We start from the raw sequence: 23,778 nt of genomic DNA, 5'->3' as shown, positions 1-23,778 counted from the left end.
AGTCCTGGCTCCAGTCGTGTATGCTGCGTCCTCCCTCTGACTTGACTGGCTCCCTCTGCTCTTCTGTGCATTGGGTTATCATGTGATATCACTTTCCTTGGCCTTTTAGGCTTGGTCGGGTGGTGTGACAATGCCTGAGTATTCAGGTATTTGGCATCTTTTCCATTTCTTTGGACTGCTTCGCTTTTGGATCCCTAGAAATCCCTCCAGCCCTGTTACACTACTGGTTCCTTTGCTACACTAGTGGCCAGTTTTACTAAGAACTTTGTGACAAACCTAGCTCTGCTACATCGCTGGGTACACTGCAAAACCACTGTCATTTTCAACTTGAACTCTGTAACAAACATTTCTCTGCTCTATGACTCGGTCAACTCTACGGCACCATTTCCAGCTGTGCATTGGGCTCTTGTGACAAACTCACCTCTGCTACATCACTGGGCACACTGCAAAACCACTGTCATTTTCAGCTTGAACTCTGTAACAAACATCGCTCTGCATTGGGCTCTGTGGAAAACTCAGCTCTGCTACATTGCCGATTCATCACTGCCATCAGCTCTGCTCCACCGGTTCTTCATCACTCGGCTTCCTTGTGGACTACTACTCTTTCATGCCTGTTGTCATTTTCCCAAGTCTGCCGCACTGGGTCTCGTGATTCCATTTTCTCCTCTTGCAGCCATTAATCTACCACAGCTTCTATTGGATACGTGATAGCTTATTGATTGTTGAGGTTCTGACCGCTGGGACCTGCACCGATTAAGAGAATGGGACACTTTTGTCCCTGTTAGAATGGAACGGCTGATAAAAGTTTCCCGTTCTCCCGATTGGTGCAGATCTCAGCAGTCGGACCTCTATCTCCACCAATCAATAAGTTATTTCCTATCCCGTGATAACCTATTTTCACTCGAGAACCCCTGTTAAGCGCTTTGCAACAGTGAAAATATTGCTGACACAGCACAACTTACGTGTCACAACCCCCTGATAAATTCATAAGTAGGGTTTACACTTGACAGACCATCACCTGCCAGATCTCATTGTTCTAGAAGTCTAAGAGCTGGGTCCCCACTGATCGCCACAATGAAAGCGTCTCTCATGTTCTTCCAAGCTTCGCTGCCCTTCATCTATTAGATCAGAGATCTTTGGATCTTCAAGCCTAATGTTGACAGCGCTGCCGTAGATCCCACCAAGTCTATCTCCGGTTGCTCCTTATGGTGTTTTAAATGATAGATAACTCCCGAGAGTGACTTTAATGTAAAAAAAACCCTTAAGACAAAAAAGTTTTGATATATGATTTTGATGGCAATAACGTAAAGTTCCCATCGCGTCCCCGATGAGAAGCACAATACCATAAGCGTCCTAACGATGGTTATCAGCATACGTACAAAGGATAGTCAGCGCAAATCAAGCCCTCGTTTCCATTTTCCTGATTTACCGGCACGCTGACCCAACATCTCGACGTGTACAGTTCTCGTTAAGAATTTAGGAGGTGATTTCTGTATCATTTATGAAGCCGCGTGTTGTGCCCAGCAGCTGAAATTACATAAATGGTAAAAAAAACGAGCGCGGAACGGAAAGTAAAGGTTAATTGAAAACAAGAAAACCAATTTCAAAAGCCGAACAAGTGGAAGACAGAGTAATTATTACAGGGGACGTTATTAGGAGGGAAAAAGAAAACATGTTAGCACGCCCCGGAGTCATCTCCGCGTACATAATTTCTGAACTAATCATCTATAGGGCCATAACGATTTTGCGCTCGTGGGTAAAAGAATAGCATTACTACGTGGCGGATGATGGGTCATGTGTTATTAAGTCGTTTACTTTCATCCACCATTAGACCAAGACTGGTGCTGGGAGAATCATCAGTGGAGGAAAACTTCCTCAGGGGATTCGAGAACTTCCTGTATCCCCTGAGGAAGTTTTCCTCCACTGATGATTTTCCTCTCTTTCGTTTCCCCCCGAGGAGAGGAACAACCGGGCACCAATCTTGCGAATTACAATATTGCAAAGATTCGTTTTTATGTAGTTCTGTTCATGAAGCAAATTATATCTACTACCGAGCTGACTGAAGGGGACTCCTATCACAACAACGTGTGACGAACCTTACAGTCAGCAGATCTCCCCTTGTAAAATTCCTTACTGTAGATTTACGTTGCACAGCTGAAGTCTGTCTTTTCCAAGTATGGAAAAGTGTTGCTAAGTATTAATACTTTCAACAAGATATATAACTGTAACAAAGCCAGGTGGGCTAGGGTTAAATACTAGCTCTACGGGTTCTGATTAGATCACCCGGATAGCTCTGCATATAGCTAAGCTAGCTGTTCACCTTAGGCATTCAGCTCAGGAAAGCTGACCAGACTGGATGTGTTTTGGAGCTGAAGAGAAACAGAGGACAGAATCCCTCTCGAGAACCGCAAGTGTCAGTGGTTGCTATGCACAACAGACTTTTTTTTTTTTTACTGATCTGGGGTTAGCTCAGCCGTGAGTGAGTAGATGGGGTCCGTTCTGTTTAGTTATTGCCTGGACAAGACTACGAATGTATGTTTATGAGTTTGTCATGGTGCTTAGCAACTTGTGGAAAGCACAAAAAATTGCATGTGCTGTGACCAAAGCTGCATGGCCTGTGGCCTGTGTGAACGCTACCTAAGGCCCAATGCCTACCAGTTTGGACAGGTGGTGGTGGTGCAGGACAGAGTTGTTGCTAGATGAGCGATGTACAGAGGACATTGGAGTCTGATGTACCGTAGCAGTGCTTGAACGTCAGAATAGAAGAATTACGTAACAGAGAACGAAGAAGTGTCAGAACTTCAAATACTTGAATACTCAGGCGGTATTTTGCCACCCACGCTGGACTAATGGCATAGGTAGATTTAATCACAGGAGTTCTTTCCAAAGTACAAAAAGCATAGCCAGACCCATCTGCTGGAGGTGGCATGACTCAGGGCCTGATGCTGAAGCCAGTAAAAGTGCGTAAATGTATATTTTATATTTTTCGTGGAACAAAAGGTAAAGTTGTTACGATAATGTGTGCAAACTGTAAAGCGCTATGGAATATGTTAGCGCTATATAAAAAAATAAATATTATTATTATTACTCACAATCCTCTATGGGATCCCGATGTGGGAGGGTAAACTAATAATGTAACTGCTGGCCACGCTGGTGATGAACCATTAACGGGTGAATGGACTCTACTGTCTCACCAGTAATATAGGATGCAGAGCCTGCAGTTTCTTGCTTTGGGCCTCAGCCATGGCTAGTCTATGGAGCTGGAGGTGCTTTTGAAGTCCCAATTGTCAATGTTGTTGGGCGCTGACGAACCAGCCGACAAGGTGAGGCAGGCTGCAGGAGGGCGGCCAAGTAGGTTACTGGAAGAAAATCTCAGCCATAGAACAGAATATATTCAACCTCAAGCTGCCGACACCTACCTGTGCTCTATTGTGGGGGTGCACACCTGCAGAATGGGCCGCCTGCAGCCTGACATACCGTTCTGTCCTGCCCCCAGCCATCTGGACACCGATATGCCTGTCTATGAGTGGCATGTCAGGCAGAAGGGGAGAAGTACACAGCTCAGGAGCCGGGACGGGGCAACAACTGAAGGTGCTCTGCATGGCCATCCTGTAGCCTCCTGGCAAAAGGGCAGACCTCCCTAAAGAGCCTTCAAATCTCATGGGCTTCGCTATAAATAGTGATGAGCGAATATACTCGTTACTCAAGATTTCTCAAGCACGCTCGGGGGTCCTCCGAGTATTTTTTAGTGCTCGGAGTTTTAGTTTTTCTTGCCGCAGCTGAATGATTTACATCTGTTAACCAGCATAAGTACATGTGGGGGTTGCCTGGTTGCTAGGGAATCCCCACATGTAATCAAGCTGGATAACAGATCTAAATCATTCAGCTGTGGCAAGAAAAACTAAAACTCTGAGCACTAAAAAATACTAGGAGGACCCCCGAGCATGCCTGAGAAATCTCGAGTGACGAGTATATTCGCTCATCACTAGCTATAAACACCCAAAACCTTGTGAAGCCATTGATTCTGGATGTCTTTTTTGGTGCCCCTCCATCTCAGAAAGGTGCAGGTCAAGACATAGAGGGATAGGGAATGGGATACAAGGGACTTGTTCTTAAAAAAAAAGGTCTAAGTTACACCTGAATTTTTTTTTTATGATTTTCTAAGATGGCGACCATCCAAATTTGGCATAGACCTAAGAAAACTCTTGGAATGCTATCTTTTGCATAGTTTTTGGAGTATGTCTTGTAGAATCATAGACTTATAGAATGTTAGAGTTGGATGGGACCTCCAGGGTCATCGTGTCCAACCCCCTGCTCAATGCAGGATTCACTAAATCATCCCGATCAGATGCCTGTCCAGCCTCTGTTTGAAAACTTCCATTGAAGGAGAACTCGCCACCTCTCGTGGCCACTTGTTCCCCCTCATTGATCACCCTCACTGTCAAAAAGTTGCGTTGCCTGACCACAATAAAATGTGTTGAGTGTAACTGAACATTCTCAGATGATGGGGAACTTATTGCTTAACCCCCCAATACCTATCAGGTTATCAATACAAACCTTTAGCTACTTTTTCAAGGAAGTTTTCCGTAACTGAGACCTAATGTTTTCTGATGAACTAGCGGCACGGAGCCCAGTATAAATGTTCTCCACCGTGCGGAGGGTTCGGTGAGACATAAATGAGGACACAATCGATACTTTTCCTTCTTTTCCCACCACGTAGAAGGATTTGCTTTGAACGGTGCCTATGGCCAGGAGGCACGATTATCGAGCTGTCGATCACTATGGGCATGATCACTGCCGGTATTTGCATCCTTTTCTTTGTACTGATGGAAATCCCCGTAGAGAGGATCTGTGTAGTGCGGTGTATGGACGAGAGATAAACCTGGGACCTGAGAAATCCTCGAATCATCCCATTTATTGATCTTGGGACAGATTTTGCTGTGCAAATTAGAAAAATGTACAATGGACAATGTTACGTTGTTTTTTCCACATAATCATCAGAAACATTTTCCATTTTAAATTAAACTGACCTATATACCATTAAATCCTCTGTATCTGGCCTTCCACAGTCCAGTACACTTATGCCTGTTTCAGTGGGACTTAACCTGAGCTTCCTTGTTCATCATGAGAATAATGTAAAAATAGCAGTGAAGACTGACACAGGCAGCATGAGAGGGAGGAACGTCACTGCACATCTACTATCTGTCTATCATTTGTCAATTTGTCTAGTTTGGATTATACCCTTAATTGAATTATACTTTTAGGGATTTGCGCTCTCAGGTAGGCATTAGGTAGCGTTCACACATGCAAAGCGGTTTGGTCCAAACCTGTGCAGTTTTACTGCTTTCATAAAACCAAAACAGCCTCTTCTGAACACAAAGGTATCACAGCAAATAAACAGTTAATTCAGCAGGCACATATATGCCAGTGTGGGCTCACCCGAGCAAATTGCAGTCCATTATCCTTGAGAAAACTTTATACACAGAAGAAGTACGGTCTGTCATGATCCAGACCAGGTTTTGAGTCCTGTCTTCCCGTTTCCCGGTCTGATCATGTCAGGGCTTAACTTTTCTGAACCTCAGTCTGGTTTCAGGTTTTGCTATTAATCTCTGCTGCATCCTGCAGGCGTTGTCAGTTATAGTTCTGCCTACAGCATGTGTAGCTGACTCTGGTATATCCTGATTTGTCCTGCTGCGTTAGCTGCCTGGACCTGTGTCTCTGTTTTCCCCTACTCCCATCTTGACTCAGTGTTCCCCTTTAATGTGTTGACTCCCTGGTTTTGACTTGGCTTGTATCCTGACCTGCCTCTGTCTTTTGTCTTTGGCTTATCCGCTCCGGACCGTTACTGACCTTTTGACTTGCCTCTGACTCTGAGTTTGGTTATTCCTTTGGTACTGCGCTACTGACTAATACCAACTCGGCTTGTTTGACTTTCCTTCTGCCACCTGGTGGTAGCCTTGCTGCTGCACGACAGGCCTGCTTTGTCTAGGTGCAGCCCTCCTTCCACTCTATAGCCATCTAGTGGCGTTTGCACCTACCTGCATTGCAGCAGCGTGACACTGTCCTACCAGTCTCTGTATCATCTTCAGCCTGAGCTCCAGCAGCTTCAAGGATCAACCAAAACTGATCAACTCCATGCACAGTTCACACTGAACAGGCTGCAGCTTCCACACATTACCCTGCAACTCCAACACACAGACTGCTCAGCTTTCCTAGCTGACCCTTGCAGTCTCTGTTCAGAGAGTTTCTGGCTTGTCTCTCTTCCAGCTACAGCTCACATTTTTACTGGACACTCACCAGCTTCATCACCCTTGACTATCCTCAGTATTCATAAGACTGACACCAAGTGAAACTATTTCCTGGTAATCAAGACCTGCAGTGCTAGGATTTAACCCAGTCCTACCTGGCTTTCCCACATACTGCACTGTATTATTTAAGTTAAAAGGTACCTATTGTTTCAAGTGACTTTTCAGAACAAGATGTCATGGGTCTGTGTATACAAGAGGAATAGCACCATATCTTGTATCCTTCATTTGTCACCTGCTTCTTCTCTCTAGTTTTCAGAGCTGCTGGGTGGAGACTAGCTGCTATGATGTCCCTCATACACAGCACACACAGACATGAGAAATTCCCGCTCTCCTGTGTATATATAGCACTTGCTCAGGAGCAGCAGCGGCATAAAAAATATTATACAGCAGCACTGAGCAGTGTGGCTATGAATCCATCTCTGGGTTGAGATAAACACTTACTAGAAAGCAACAGCGTGGCATGGAGGATATTATACAGTAGTACTGAGCAGTGTGGCTGTAAATCCAGCTCTGAGTTTAGATAAACACTTACTAAAAAGCAGCATCCTAGAGGATATTATGGGCAGCACGGTGGTGCGGTGGTTAGCACAGCTGCCTTGCAGCGCTGGAGTCCTGCGTTCAAACCCCACCAAGGACAACATCTGCAAAGAGTTTGTATGTTCTCCCCGTGTTTGCGTGGGTTTCCTCCCGGTACTCCGGTTTCCTCCCACATTCCAAAGACATACTGATAGGAAATTTAGATTGTGAGCCCCAACGGGGACAGCGATGATAATGTGTGCAAACTGTAAAGCGCTGCGGAATATGTTAGCGCTATATAAAAATAAAGATTATTATTATTATTATTAAAAATAAAGATTATTATATTATACAGCAGTACTGAGCAGTGTAGATATGATTCCAGCACTGAAGTGAAATTCATTTGCTAGACTTTGTAGCTCGATCTGCCTGTGTCTGACTCATCTCTCACTGTGCTGGGTGCTCTTCACTCCTAGAGTATAATAGAAAGTGTAATCTGATACCTTATGGTGCTGGCAGTCTGTCTTACTTTGACCAAAACAGATTGGAGCTGTTTTTTTCCAGAGTGAGTGGTGAATTGAGGAGGGAGAGCAGGAAGTGGTTCATAAGTGGAGAAGAAGTAGAATTCTCTAATAAGATATATTCCAAAGTTTATTATATTCACCTGTAGTATTGATTTATGCAAAGATTGTTGTAAGGACAATCCCATTTACGTACTTGTTTTATTATATGTGTGGTAATTAATGCCATATTTTTATTCCAGTATCATCCCTGGCTCCTGATGGTATATGGCATGTTGGCATGCTGGCTGGTACTGGGAATTAAAGGCCTGGCTGCCATTTTTCTGAATACCGCCATATTCTACTTGACGGCGCAGATGAGGATCCCCACGATTACATGGCTCGTGTCTGTGTTAATGCTTCTGTTAGTGCACAATGAGTCGGTGCAGGATCTCCAGGTAAGAGATTATACCGAATGGTGCTGGGTATTACTAGATTACTGCACCCGGGTGAGAATTCTATATACACATACTCATACTCTTTGTGTTATCTGGAAGCCATATCATTAACCCCAAAAATAGTATATACTGTATGTATGACTCGACCATTTCAGAAAATCCCCTTTTAGCGGTCAGATCTCTAGTTTTCAGATATTAAAGGGGTTATCCAGGCTGTGTGTTCAAGTCTGCAGAATTGTGAATCCTCACAGCTCGCAGTTTGCGAGCTGTCAGGATTTTCCAGTGCTGGGAATGGGCTCATGACTTCGAGTATGCATATGATCACATGCCGACTAGACGTTCACGGCCTCACTTAATGCTGTTGAATTTGAGGAGGTCAGACACGTCTAGTCGTAATGTGGCCAGAAGTATGTATGTCACATACTTGCGGTCACATGACTGTACGCTCCTGGTGCTGCAAGAATCCTAACAGCACACATTGTGCGCACTGTGAGGATTCACAAGTCTGCAGTCACATAGAGTGAGAGCAGAGGAACAAAGATGTGAATAAATATTTAACCTTTATTAGTAATCATGAAAACATTATTAAAAACAAGGGAAAAACAGACATGACTGACATAGTAAAGTACATATATGCATAGAGATTATAAACGTAATACCCAGAATGTGTAATTACAATCAAACCATAAATAAGATGTACTATAAACAGTTTAGTGGGCATTAGTAAGAACACACAGCCAGACAAGACACATATCAAACAGTTAAACCATCCAGCAATAAGAATATATACCCATCTGTAGGTAATAGACCCGACGCGCGTTTCTCTAAGATACTATTTCTAATATATCTTTTTTGTATATGCTTAGCTCCCCCTAGTGGACAGTGCAGGCAGCCTGAATTTTGTCATTTATTGCTGCAGCTTTTCATATGTTTTGGAGAACTGAGCTCCGACAGCTATGACAATCTATTAAGAAATTGCAGATTTTTCAATTTTTCTTTTTACCTGTTTGGAAAGTTTAGAATTGTGTAAATGTATCCTTGTGAGCGAACGTTACGCATAAAATAAAACACTCTATCGGTCTAAACCATAAGCAGTCATCCATGCACACCTTTACTAAATCAGACGGATCAGTGACCACGGGGATCAGACGTTCTTCTGAGATCACTACAAACGTCTCCTGTCCTCTAATGGCTGATAACAGGGAACAATAAATTACAACTGTAAAAGAGAGGATGAGACAAACTCTATATTTAGTGTCCCTTTAAATCATGGTCTGAAGAAATGAATATAGATCAGTAGGTGTCGGGACCACACAGCGCTCCGTGCCCTTACACAGGCTCTCCAGACGCAGATAATGTCCTTGGGTTCTGCAAACATTTCTCGCTGCGTCCCTTCACAACCTCCAATCTCCATGTTTGTGCCACAAAGTAGCTGGCAGGCCGTAAATATCTAGCGGGAAAGGCAATTTGCATTGCTCACACTACACTGTGATTTCTGCACATGTACAATATGGGTGCGGGTAAAAGGCACGGTGCACGGTTCCTAATTCCCTGCAGATCAGGACATGTGTTACCAATGTGACCTAGTGTGCACCCACTAAGTGGCTCCTTACAGAGCCCTGTGCCCCCTTTTATAGGATAGCTTGTATTTTCATGATTCCAAAGTATTATTATACAGTTATGGCCAAAAGTGTTGGCACCCTTGAAATTGTTCACGCAAAACCCGCAAAAATGGTCTGGTCAAAATTGTTGGCACGCTCAACTTAACATTTGGTTGCACACCCTTTGGAATAAATAACTGCAATCAATCGCTTCCTATAAACATCGACAAGCTTCTTACACCTCTCAACTGGAATTTTGGACCACTCTTCTTTTGCAAACTGCTCTCGGTCTCATACTTGAAGGCGCCTTCTCCCAACAGAAATTTTAAGATCTCTCCACAGGTGTTCAATGGGATTTAGATTCAGACTCATTGCTGACACCTTCAGAACTCTCCAGCGCTTTGTTTCCATCCATTTCTGGCTGCTTCTTGAAGTATGTTTGGGGTCATTGTCCTGCTGGAAGACCCATGACCTATGACGGAAACCCAGCTTTCTGTCACTGGGCACTACATTGCTACGCAAAATCCTCTGGTAATGTTCAGATTTCATGATGCCTTGCACACAGTCAAGGCACCCAATGCCAGAGGCATAGTGTTGAGCGATACCGTCCGATACTTGAAAGTATCGGTATCGGAAAGTATCGGCCGATACCGGCAAAGTATCGGATCCAATCCGATACCGATACCCGATACCAATACAAGTCAATGGGACTCAAGTATCGGACGGTATTCCTGATGGTTCCCAGGGTCTGAAGGAGAGGAAACTCTCCTTCAGGCCCTGGGATCCATATAAATGTGTAAAAGAAAGAATTAAAATAAAAAATATCGCTATACTCACCTGTCCGACGCAGCCTGGACCTCAGCGAGGGAACCGGCAGCGTTGTTTGTTTAAAATTCGCGCTTTTACTTGGTTACGTGAAGTCCCGGTTTGTGATTGGTCAGGGCGGCCATGTTGCCGGGACGCGGACCAATCACAGCAAGCCGTGACGAAATTACGTCACGGCTTGCTGTGATTGGTCCGCGTCCCGGCAACATGGCCGCCATTAACCAATCACAAGCCGGGACGTCACGGGAGGCTGGACACGCGCGCTTTTTAAAATGGGCGCGTGTCCAGCCTCCCGGCTTGTGATTGGTTGACCGCGGCGCAACCAATCACAAGCCGGGACGTCACGGGCGGCTGGACACGCGCCCATTTTAAAAAGCGCGCGTGTCCAGCCTCCCGTGACGTCACGGCTTGTGATTGGTTAATGGCGGCCATGTTGCCGGGACGCGGACCAATCACAAAGCCGGGACGTAATTTTAAAATCCTTAAGGACCTGAAATTACGTCACGGCTTGCTGTGATTGGTTGCGTCTCCCATGTGACTGCGACGCAACCAATCACAACGCCGGAACGTAATTTTAAAATCCTGAAGGACCTGAAATTACGTCACGGCTTGCTGTGATTGGTTGCGTCCCGGTCACATGGGCGGCACGCAACCAATCACAAGCCGGGACTCACGTAAAGGAAAGAAAAGCGCGAATTTTAAACAAAGAACGCTGCCGCTTCCCTCGGTAAGGTGCAGGCTGCGTCGGAGAGGTGAGTATAGCAATATTTTTTATTTTAATTCTCTCTTTTACACATTTTTACATTAATGTTGTTTCGATACCGATACCCGATATCACAAAAATATCGGATCTCGGTATCGGAATTCAGATACAGCAAGTATCGGCCGATACCCGATACTTGCAGTATCGGAATGCTCAACACTACAGAGGCAGCATAATAATCCCAAAACATCTTTGAACCTCCACCATATTTGACTGTAGGTGCTGTGTTCTTTTCTTTGTAGGCCTCATTCCATTTTCGGTAAACAGTAGAATGATGTGCATTTCCAAAAAGCTCTCTCTTGGTCTCATCTGTCCACAAGACACTTTCCCAGAAGGGTTTTGACTTTCTCACATACATTTTGGTAAACTGCAGTCTAGCTTTTTTTATGTATTTGTGTTAGCAGTGGGGTCCTCCTTGGTCTCCTGCCATAGCATTTTATTTAATGTAAATGTTGATGGATAGTTTGAGCTGACACTGATGCACCATGAGCCTGCAGAACTGCTTGAATTTCTTTGGAACTTGATTCGTGCTGTTTATCCACCACCCGGACTATCCTGAGTTGCAACCTTTCATCAATTTTTCTCTTTCGTCCACGTGCAGGGAGACTAGCTACAGTGCCATGGGTTGTAAACGTCTTGATTATGTTGTGCACCGTGGACAAAGGAACATCATGATCTCTGGAGATGGACTTGCAACCTTGAGATTGTTCATATTTTTTGTTTTACAATTTTGGTTCTCAAGTCCACAGACAGTTCTCTTCTCTTTCTGTTCACCATGCTTAGGGTGGCACACACAAGCACACATTGCAAAGTGAGTAAACTTCTCCCCTTTTTATCTGGTTTGTGTGATTTTCATATTGCACACACATGTTACTTGCCACAGGTGGGTTTGAACGAGCATCACATGCTTGAAACAAAGTTGTCTACCCACAATTTTGGAAAGATGCCAACAATTTTGTCTGTCCATTTTTGTGGTTTTGTGTTAAATTATGTTCCGTTTGCTTTTGTTTTCAATTTAAAGGGTGCCAACACTTTCTGCCACCAAAGTGTCGGTCTTCCCAGTCCGTGATCACTGTGGTATTGTATCTGCAAGAGATGGAAAAAAGCTAAACCAGTGCTTAGGAATGCGAGCAGGAGAGTCCAGTGTTCTGTCCCTGTACATCTATAATACAGGAGGTTAATAACAATACACGTTATTGTTGGATTGTTCTATGAATTCTTAATAAAAGCTATTTAATGAGTATCATAAGTGCCGTGGTTCAGTCCAAAAGGTTGAGTTGGGAATTCATCCCCCTTCCATGTGCAATTGTTTGTCTTTCGCCTTGAGTGCCGACCATAATTTAATAAGTATATACCATTGTATGTACCATTTCTCCTATTAAACTGTGGTCCCCTGAGCCCATTCTTGGGATCAGTTTGGGTCCCAGAAAGGTATCATCTATGCTGTATATAGGTGATAACTTGCATTTATGGCATAAACCCTTTAGAGAAGCACTCCTCCTCCTCCACCTCCTCCTTTCATCAACATTTTTTCCTCTTAATATATTTCAGCCATCATATTATGTAACACTGTGTGCTTGCATTTGCTAATTTTACCCTTCTACCCAGATAATTCTTCTTTTATATTAGGTCTATGACACAACGTGATTGAAAACAGACTAGCTTAATCCTTCTAACCTCTGTGCAGAAATAGGAGGTCAATTTTCCCTGTATGAGTCATCAGTCACAGCAAATGTCCCTGATAGGGGGAGAAGGGAGCGGCTGGGTCAGAAGTTGAAGAGGAGAAGGATAAATGTAGGGACAAGAGACTTCCTGTTTCTGCATAGAGCAGAGAAAAAGAGAAGAATTAACTGGGTAGAAAGGCAAAATGAGCAATTGTAAGTAAACAGTGCTATATAATATGATGAGTGCAATATATTAAGAGGGTAAAAGCTTTGATGTGAGTGCTTCTTTGATTACTTCTTTAGCTTTCATTATGTCACACAGTGCTTATTGTGTACTTATAGTTTTTGCTGTAAGTAATGTATTTCCCAAAGCACAAACTATTATCCCTATAAAATAGGGTGAATGTGAGGTTTGTGTGTATCCAGGGTGCTGCTGTTTTCATTAGCTCATGCAACAACACATTGTCTATCCTGCACTCTAAATGTGCTTTCCTCCTTGTCTATAGCTTGTTTTGTCTGCCCTCCCTCAAATGCTTTCTTCCCTCTCCATGTTTTGGAAGTCTGTTTACAACACTGCTGCTATCTCTAACACTGAGAGAAGGGAGAGTAGAGCAAACAAAAAGATCTGTCAGAAGTAAGGGTTCTAATTTGTCTCTTTTTTTGGAGGTCATTCAGCTTCATAAAGGAATACAGACGCTCTGCAGAAGCAAAAGGGTAGAACTGTTGTTAATGGCGACTACTAGTTTGAATCATTTGGCCACTACTTTATTTATTGATGGCCACTACCTTTTTATTTGAGTAGGGGGTGGATCTGCAGTCTTGGAGGCAGACACTATAGAAATTACAGAGCTGCTGTGTGTCGGCAGCATGCGAGGACGTCCGGCTTCTGATGGCACCGGTAACAGCCGATTGATGGTGGTTGCACAATCTCCGATCAGATATCGGTGGCCTATCCTAAAGAAAGGCTATCAATAAACCTTTTATCTTTGCATTTAGGAAACAAATGAGCAATAATAAAAGTTCCATGTGAAGGTGTACATAGCCATAAAATGCGTTTGTGGTCTGATTTTCATGTTTTCTTCCTTCCAGCGAGCTTGGTACGGCAGCGAGAATGAGTTCTACCTCCTGCAGTTCACACTTACCGTCCGCTCCTTGTTTTATACAAGTTACTGCCTGGAATACAGCAATCTCCAATCAAGTGACAAATCCGCCTTCTCTCTGCCTTCATTGCTGCTGTACGTTTTTTATTACCCCCTTTTCCACAACGGTCCCATTATCACCTACAATGAATTCACTAAACAGGTACGTTCCCGGATATAAAAGTCCTCCCTTCCCTGTAAGACGCCATCCCTTCACTGGTGCACTAATTAACTGTTCTTCAACAGGCAAATGAATCAGAACTAAGAAATGCAAAGTGCACCGGATCTTTAAATTGTAGAAACCCATTTATCCCAGTACCGCACAGTGGAGATCCAGCACGTTGCATTTTTACCTCTCTGATGAACTTTTTCCAGAGTGTTTCTTTTTCCAGTTTTTTTAATCAATAAATCAGCCATAACCTTTAGGCTGGGGCTACATGGTGACGCACGTCCATGTCATGCTACCAAAGATTCCACTAGATTTTAACATATCTATATATATAATTGTCTAAGGGGTACTTCCGTCTTTCTGTCGGCAACTTCCGTCACGGAAATCCCGCGTCGCTGATTGGTCTCGCCAGCTGCCTGTCATGGCTGCTGCGACCAATCAGCGACGGCCACAGTCCGATTAAGCCCTCCCTACGCCCCTGCAGTCAGTGCCCGGTGCCCGCTCCATAATCCCCTCCGGTCAGCGCTCACACAGGGTTAATGCCAGCGGTAACAGACCGCGTTATGCCGCGGGTAACGCCTCCATTACCGCTGCTATTAACCCTGTGTGTCCCCAACTTTTTACTATTGATGCTGCCTATGCAGCATCAATAGTAAAAAGATCTAATGTTAAAAATAATAAAAAAACAAAAAACCTGCTATTCTCACCTTCTGTCGTCCGACGATGCGCTCACGCCTGCCGCCATCTTCCGTTCTCAGTGATGCATTGCGAAATTGCCCAGAAGACTTAGCAGTCTCGCAAGACCGCTAAGTCATCTGGGTAATTTCGCAAAGCATCCTGGGAATGGAAGATGGCGGCAGCCGCGCACGCATCGCCAGAGTTTCGCTGGATCCCGGCGGGTGAGTATAGAACTATTTTATTTTAATTATTTTTTTTAACAGGGATATGGTGCCCACACTGCTAAATACTACTTGGGCTGTGTTATATACTGCGTGGCTGCTATATACTACGTGGCCAGTGTTATATACTGCATGGGCTGTGTTATATACTGCGTGGCTGCTATATACTACATGGGCAGTGTTATATACTGCATGGGCTGTGTTATATACTGCGTGGGCTGTGCTATATACTACGTGCCCTGTGTTATATACTACGTGCCCTGTGTTATATACTGCGTGGCCTGTGCTATATACTACGTGCCCTGTGTTATATACTACGTGCCCTGTGTTATATACTGCGTGGCCTGTGCTATATACTACGTCGCCTGTGTGCCTGTGTTATATACTGCGTGGCTGCTATATACTGCATGGGCTGTGTTATATAGTACGTGGGCTGTGTTATATATTGTTTGGGCTGTTTTATATACTGCGTGGCCACTGTTATATAGTGCGTGGCCTGTATTAACGCATCAGCTATTCTAAAATATGTATGTATGTATATAGCAGCCACATAGTATGTAGCACAGGCCACGTAGTATTTGTCTGCTATATACTACATGGCTCCTATATACCACATGGCCTGTGCTATATACTATGTGGCTGCTATATACATACATATTATAGAATACCCGATGCGTTAGAATCGGGCCGCCATCTAGTTGTTAATAAATGGGACTTTGCTGCGAATTACAAGTTTCTGTGGCTACAACAAGCAAGTGGCAAAGAATCGAAATCGGAACTTGTGGCTCATAACGCTGCCCCGGTCACTAATATTTTGCTGTGATGTAGCAATACTTTCCGCCGTGTCACGGACATAGTTGACATCCAGCTGTACTTTAAAGCCACTAACAAGGAAAGTGAATACCATTGATCTCTTGACAATGACACCTGAGAAGGAGTTGGGATATAAGAGGTAGCAATTGATCAGTCAATTCTTAAGGAGGACCTGTAACTTGCTCCAAAAATTCCTGATTCTGCCACTCTTTTCCGTTTTGCGCTACATTGCTCCATTGCAGAGATATTCACATTTGTTTCTTCTGGAAGTCAGTATGTGAAATCTCTGCTTTGCAGTTCAGCTGAGCATTTCTTCAGAGTCTTCTCTTTTCTGAGTCTTCTCCGGGGGGCGTGTGCCTCACCTTTCCCTCCCAGATGCTGCCAGTCACAGCTTGGGAGCTGATCTAGCAGTCTCAGACACTGCTCACAAAAAGTTAGTGATATTTGGTTTTCGGGCAAAATTTCACGATGATCCTATAATGCACTCTAACCTTTTCAGGTGAGCTTGATGTGGCGTCTCTATACTTCTGGATGCATACGTCCAACTCTTCAATGTAAATCTGCAGGTGGTCGGGCATCTAAATCTGCAGGTGGTCGGGCATCTAGGAAATAGCGACCACAATATTGTACATTTTCACCTGTCTTTCACTAGGGGGACTTGTCAGGGAGTCACAAAAACACTGAACTTTAGGAAGGCAAAGTTTGACCAGCTTAGAGATGCCCTTAATCTGGTAGACTGGGACAATGTCCTCAGAAATAAGAATACAGATAATAAATGGAAAATGTTTAAGAACATCCTAAATAGGCACTGTAAGCGGTTTATACCTTGTGGGAATAAAAGGACTAGAAATAGGAAAAACCCAATGTGGCTAAACAAAGAAGTAAGACAGGCAATTAACAGTAAAAAGAAAGCATTTGCACTACTAAAGCAGGGATGGCACCATTGAAGCTCTAAAAAACTATAGGGAGAAAAATACTTTATCTAAAAAACTAATTAAAGCTGCCAAAAAGGAAACAGAGAAGCACATTGCTAAGGAGAGTAAAACTAATCCCAAACTGTTCTTCAACTATATCAATAGTAAAAGAATAAAAACTGAAAATGTAGGCCCCTTAAAAAATAGTGAGGAAAGAATGGTTGTAGATGATGAGGAAAAAGCTAACATATTAAACACCTTCTTCTCCACGGTATTCACGGTGGAAAATGAAATGCTAGGTGAAATCCCAAGAAACAATGAAAACCCTATATTAAGGGTCACCAATCTAACCCAAGAAGAGGTGCGAAACCGGCTAAATAAGATTAAAATAGATAAATCTCCGGGTCCGGATGGCATACACCCACGAGTACTAAGAGAACTAAGTAATGTAATAGATAAACCATTATTTCTTATTTTTAGGGACTCTATAGCGACGGGGTCTGTTCCGCAGGACTGGCGCATAGCAAATGTGGTGCCAATATTCAAAAAGGGCTCTAAAAGTGAACCTGGAAATTATAGGCCAGTAAGTCTAACCTCTACTGTTGGTAAAATATTTGAAGGGTTTCTGAAGGATGTTATTCTGGATTATCTCAATGAGAATAACTGTTTAACTCCATATCAGCATGGGTTTATGAGAAATCGCTCCTGTCAAACCAATCTAATCAGTTTTTATGAAGAGGTAAGCTATAGGCTAGACCACGGTGAATCATTGGACGTGGTATATCTCGATTTTTCCAAAGTGTTTGATACCGTGCCGCACAAGAGGTTGGTACACAAAATGAGAATGCTGGGTCTGGGGGAAAATGTGTGTAAATGGGTAAGTAACTGGCTTAGTGATAGAAAGCAGAGGGTGGTTATAAATGGTATAGTCTCTAACTGGGTCGCTGTGACCAGTGGGGTACCGCAGGGGTCGGTGTTGGGACCTGTTCTCTTCAACATATTCATTAATGATCTGGTAGAAGGTTTACACAGTAAAATATTGATATTTGCAGATGATACAAAACTATGTAAAGCAGTTAATACAAGAGAAGATAGTATTCTGCTACAGATGGATCTGGATAAGTTGGAAACTTGGGCTGAGAGGTGGCAGATGAGGTTTACCAATGATAAATGTAAGGTTATACACATGGGAAGAAAGAATCAATATCACCATTACACACTGAACGGGAAACCACTGGGTAAATCTGACAGGGAGAAGGACTTGGGGATCCTAGTTAATGATAAACTTACCTGGAGCAGCCAGTGCCAGGCAGCAGCTGCCAAGGCAAACAGGATCATGGGGTGCATTAAAAGAGGTCTGGATACACATGATGAGAGCATTATACTGCCTCTGTACAAATCCCTAGTTAGACCGCACATGGAGTACTGTGCCCAGTTTTGGGCACCGGTGCTCAGGAAGGATATAATGGAACTAGAGAGAGTACAAAGGAGGGCAACAAAGTTAATAAAGGGGATGGGAGAACTACAATACCCAGATAGATTAGCGAAATTAGGATTATTTAGTCTAGAAAAAAGACGACTGAGGGGCGATCTAATAACCATGTATAAGTATATAAGGGGACAATACAAATATCTCGCTGAGGATCTGTTTATACCAAGGAAGGTGACGGGCACAAGGGGGCATTCTTTGCGTCTGGAGGAGAGAAGGTTTTTCCACCAACATAGAAGAGGATTCTTTACTGTTAGGGCAGTGAGAATCTGGAATTGCTTGCCTGAGGAGGTGGTGATGGCGAACTCAGTCGAGGGGTTCAAGAGAGGCCTGGATGTCTTCCTGGAGCAGAACAATATTGTATCATACAATTATTAGGTTCTGTAGAAGGATTTAGATCTGGTGATTTATTATGATGGAATATAGGAATATAGGCTGAACTGGATGGACAAATGTCTTTTTTCGGCCTTACTAACTATGTTACTATGTTAATGTTTCAGTACATTTTCCACAACTTGCTGTTCTCTAACGAGATTAATGGCAAAATTCAAAACAGGTGTTTGATCAATGAATCGGCCAATACATTTTGGAATTCAATTACAATTGGTATTAAACAGTCGTCTTCATCATGTTGTTCACATACTGACATCACGAGGCCAAGACGACACCTAACAATTGATGAACAGTACGTCACCATTGCGAGGCTTCAAGCAAGATGTTCTCAGGCAGAAGTGGCCACTGAACTTACAGTGTCAAAGAGTCATCAGCAGGGTGCAACAGAGATACAAACAGACTGGAAGAGTCACAGAGAGGCAGATAAGTGGACTTCCTTCAGCCACATCCGACACTGATGACCACTCCATTGTGAACAATGCCCTTTGGAATCGGATGATGAATACCACACAAGTCCAGGCACATTCAAGGGAGGTGAGAAGCTCCCAAGTGTCACGTTGGACCATTCGAAACCATTTGCATCAGCGTGGCCTGCGTGCTAGATGACCTGCAATGGTATCTGACCCCCCACGCCTCAGTTCTGTTTACTGATGAAAGTCGATTCACGCTGAGCAGAATTGATGGTGGCCAACGATGTTGGAGGCCTAAAGGGGAGTGCTGTTCATCAGCCACTGTTGATACTGATGAGTCTTTGGTGGTGGTGTTACACTGTGGGCAGATGTGTCTCGTTAATACATAACTGCCCTACACTTTGTGAATGGTACAGTGACAAACTCCCACTACTCGAGTAACACCATTAATCCAGTCATTGTGCCTCTGTACGAACACCACCCACCTAATTTCATGTTCATGGACGACAAAGCTCCAGCTCATCGTGGTCGCATCATTAGGAAACTGCTGCTGGAGACTGGGGTACCTCAAATGGAGTGGCCTGCACTTTCTCCAGACCTGAATCCCATAAAAAACCTATGGAATCAGCGGAGATGCCGTGTAGAGGCTCATACCCCTGTACTCAAGAACCTCAGTGACCTGAGGGATGCACTTCAAGAAGAGTGGAACGCCTCAACAGACAATATCTGCACTTGTGAACAGCAGGAGACGTCGTTTTCAAGATGTAATTGATGCTCAAGGCCACATGACAAGTTACTGAGACACTGACATTTTTTGGGGTACCCACCACTGTCGTTGGCTTTTATTTCAATAAATTGTTTGAGGTGAGGAAATCGCCATTGCATGTTTCATCTTCCATGATAAAATATCACTGTAGCGTCAACTTTTTAAGTTTCCATAAATTTTGATCGAAAGCCAAATATTCCTTATTTTTTGTGAGTAATGTATACACGTACGTACGTACATACACACATACACATACATACATACATATACACTGCTCAAAAAAATAAAGGGAACACCTAAACAACAGAATATAACTCCAAGTAAATCAAACTTCTGTGAAATAAAACTGTCCACTTAGGAGGCAACACTGATTGACAATCAATTTCACATGCTGTTGTGCAAATGGAATAGACAACAGATGGAAATTATTGGCAATTATCAAGACACCCTCAATAAAGGAGTGGTTCTGCAGGTGGGGACCACAGACCACATCTCGGTACCAATGCTTTCTGGCTGATGTTTTGGTCACTGTTGAATGTTGGTTGTGCTTTTACACTCGTGGTAGCATGAGGACTCTACAACACACACAAGTGGCTCAGATAGTGCAGCTCATCCAGGATGGCACATCAATGCGAGCTGTGGCAAGAAGGTTTGCTGTGTCTGTCAGCGAAGTGTCCAGAGGCTGGAGGCGCTACCAGGAGACAGGCCAGTACACTAGGAGACGTGGAGAGGGCCGTAGGAGGGAAACAGCCCAGCAGCAGGACCGCTACCTCAGCCTTTGTGCAAGGAGGAACAGGAGGAGCACTGCCAGAGCCCTGCAAAATGACCTCCAGCAGGCCACAAATGTGCATGTGTCTGCACAAACCGACTCCATGAGGATGGTCTGAGTGGCCGACGTCCACAGATGGGGGTTGTGCTCACAGCCCAACACCATGCAGGACGCTTGGCATTTGCCACAGGATTGGCAAATTCGCCACTGGTGCCCTGTGCTCTTCACAGATGAAAGCAGGTTCACACTGAGCACATGTGACAGATGTGACAGAGTGTGGAGATGCCGTGGAGAGTGATCTGCCTGCAACATCCTCCAGCATGACAGTTTGGCAGTGGGTCAGTAATGGTGTGGGGTGGCATTTCTTTGGAGGGCCGCACAGCCCTCCATGTGCTCGCCAGAGGTAGCCTGACTGCCATTAAGTACTGAGATGAGATCCTCCGACCCCTTGTGAGACCATATGCTGGTGCGGTTGGACCTGGGTTCCTCTTAATGCAGGACAATGCCAGACCTCATGTGGCTGGAGTGTGTCAGCAGTTCCTGCAAGATGAAGGTATTGAAGCTATGGACTGGCCGCCCGTTCCCCAGACCTGAATCCGATTGAGCACATCTGGGACATCATGTCTTGCTCCATCCACCAACGTCACATTGCACCACAGACTGTCCAGGAGCTGGCGGATGCTTTAGTCCAGGTCTGGGAGGAGATCCCTCAGGAGACCATTCGCCGCCTCATCAGGAGCATGCCCAGGCATACGTACATACATACATACATACATACACATACAGACATATATACACATACACACACATACATACATACACATACACGCATACATACACATACACGCATACATACACACACATACATACATACATACACATACCTACATACACACATGACTGTTGTTGGACCCCGGTGGTATTTACAGACTCCAATCTGCGCCAATGATTCCTTGTAAAAGTATATATCTTACACTTTTACTCGGTGCTGCCATGTCACAAGCCTTTCACATTGGCTTCGCTTCCCACCGCGCGTAACTAATACTTTCTGTTCTTTTTCTAGATGTGTTGCTATGACAAATAATTTCATATACATTTCTAATGTGACACAAGTAAGTGTGGGTGTAAGTAATGTATCCAGCATGAGAGAGAACTTTCTGTTGTATCCCTCCACATCATGCAGAATGACATACCGCCGGGGTCCACGCTCCCTCCGCGGGGGTGTCTGTGTAATGCGGTATAATTACACTCTCATTTATTAAAGAAGCCATAAAAGCTTTGCAGTTTTTTTTTTGTTTTTTTTTTTAAGAAAGCGGCACTCCGCATAAAGTAGTGACACCTCTGCTGGTGTCATTGACACGTGTAGGAGAGTTTTTTCTCTAACTGGTCAGGCTCATTTGTATTTTTTTGGCCTGATAAAGGGGCAAAATGTCTGGGGTGTGTTCATACACAGTTTTTCCAGTTAGATTTTTTTTTTTGCAAAAAAAAAAAATCTTTGTGAATAAAAAGACTATACTTCTTTGGAGCAGAGTTGTTTTCTTTTACATTTTTCTTCCATTAATTCAGTGGTCAAATTTGGAGCGCTTTTTCATTAAAACGAACAGGGAGTTTTCTGTTCTGTTGTATTTTTTACTGCCCAACTTTCCTCTGCCAACTCGCTCCACTGGCCAGCAGCTACTCCATGGACACAACCCAGGGTGCTCTCGTTGAAATTCCGATCCTTGTACAAGGATTAAAGGCTGAAGACAAGGTTTCCATTGGGATTTGTGGCTCCACAGAAACCCTTTTACGAGTTGTTGGGCTTCATGATAGAGCACCATAATAGAAAGAGTATTTGAAGTCAAGTTTGAATCCAAAATCTTTTTAAAAAACTGTGAAAACATATTCTTTACATTATACTTACCAGAGGGTTTTTTTTATGTTTTGTTCCCAAAACATGAAAAACAATAGCGAGACCTTTAGTTGTTTAGAAGATGCCTTGGGTTCCTTTGTGGCCTCGCAGACTATTATATGCCTTGCTCTTGGAATGACCTTTGTTTGTCCATCATTACTAAAGAGTAATTATGGTCTTGAATATCCTCCATCAATCCACAGTTAGACAGATTGTGTAAATATGGAGTCCAAATTCTTTAGAAGTGGTTTCAGAAGCTTTTCCAACCTTATAAGCATCAACAACTCTTCTTTGCTCGTGTCATGGTACACTTCTCAATCAAAGAGTGTGAATATCAGGTTTTGAAGCATCTTTTTTCTTTAAATAAAACAGGTCAGCCACTCACTGCTGATTGTCATCCCATTGATTGAAAACACCTTCAAATTATCTGCTAATTTTAAAGGTTCACTTGTGATATTGGATCATTCTTCCCAATAAAAATAGACAAAGTCTAATATTTTTCACTAATTTGCTTCATTTGCTTCTCTTTATCTATTTTTAGGACTAATGTGAAAATCTGATGTAGTTCAATTTTATGCTGATATGTGGAATATTCTGATGGATTCATAAACATTCAAGCAACACTGCATGTTCATGGGGATATTGGAAGAGATGTATGGGTAGTATAATAATTATTTGATAGATAGATCAACTTTTCTTTTTTTTTGCCAGATTTTTGTTCAAGACACGAGATGGCCGAATTTTACTTTTTCTGGATTGTTGACAGACGTTTGTCGCCTTGCTCTATGGTGGCTTCTGGCAGAGTTGATGATTCGCCTCATGTACATGCATGCCATGTACAGCAGCTATGACGTTCTGAAAGATGTCTCCTACTGGACCCTCGGTGGGTATTGAATGGGTTACTTTAGACTCGTGATCAGTCGGGTCCGCAGGGATCGTATTTATCACCTATCCTGTTCCAACAGATTAAAAATGTCCTATTTATTATGTGTTCTAGACTTTTTTGTTGTTGCTCGTTTGCCAATGGGGTGTGGCTTAGAGTATAAAAAGGGCGATTCTTACGTGCAACAACACGCGCTAAAAATTGGAGCAGAGTTAGGTGGTCCGAAGTTATACAAAAAGTCAACATTTTACATTTGCGCTGTCTCAATAGTAGTGGAAGGGATTAGTAAATCTTCCGAGTGTTTTCATTCAATCAGCTATTTATTGGTATAGTGACAGGGCTGTGGAGTCGGAGTCGATGTCATGGAAATTGGGGAGTCAGAGGTTTGGCTTACCCACTCCTGTCAGGGCTGTGGAGTCGGAGTCGTGGAGTCGGAGTCGATGTCATGGAAATTGGGGAGTCAGAGGTTTGGCTTACTCACTCCTGTCAGGGCTGTGGAGTCTGAGTCGTGGAGTCGGAGTCGGTGTCATGGAAATTGGGGAGTCAGAGGTTTGGCTTACCCACTCCTGTCAGGGCTGTGGAGTCGGAGTCGGAGTCGATGTCATGGA

At 43.7% G+C, this 23,778-nt stretch overlaps 1 protein-coding gene across 2 annotated transcripts in view; it reads left to right on the top strand.

The window, feature by feature from the left end:
- The window catches only part of HHAT (hedgehog acyltransferase), a 375,411-nt gene that overhangs the window by 83,222 nt on the left and 268,411 nt on the right, over positions 1–23,778 (top strand). For both annotated transcript variants that reach the window (XM_077282350.1, XM_077282351.1), the window contains exons 5-7: positions 7,588–7,782; positions 13,725–13,937; positions 22,999–23,170. In XM_077282350.1, coding sequence (XP_077138465.1) covers positions 7,588–7,782; positions 13,725–13,937; positions 22,999–23,170 — 580 coding nt within the window. The remainder of the gene's footprint in view (positions 1–7,587; positions 7,783–13,724; positions 13,938–22,998; positions 23,171–23,778) is intronic.

The sequence above is a fragment of the Ranitomeya variabilis genome, chromosome 2 (genome assembly GCF_051348905.1).
Source record: "Ranitomeya variabilis isolate aRanVar5 chromosome 2, aRanVar5.hap1, whole genome shotgun sequence".
In the NCBI taxonomy this organism is placed as follows: domain Eukaryota; kingdom Metazoa; phylum Chordata; class Amphibia; order Anura; family Dendrobatidae; genus Ranitomeya; species Ranitomeya variabilis.
This window is presented reverse-complemented; position numbering and strand designations above follow the sequence as displayed.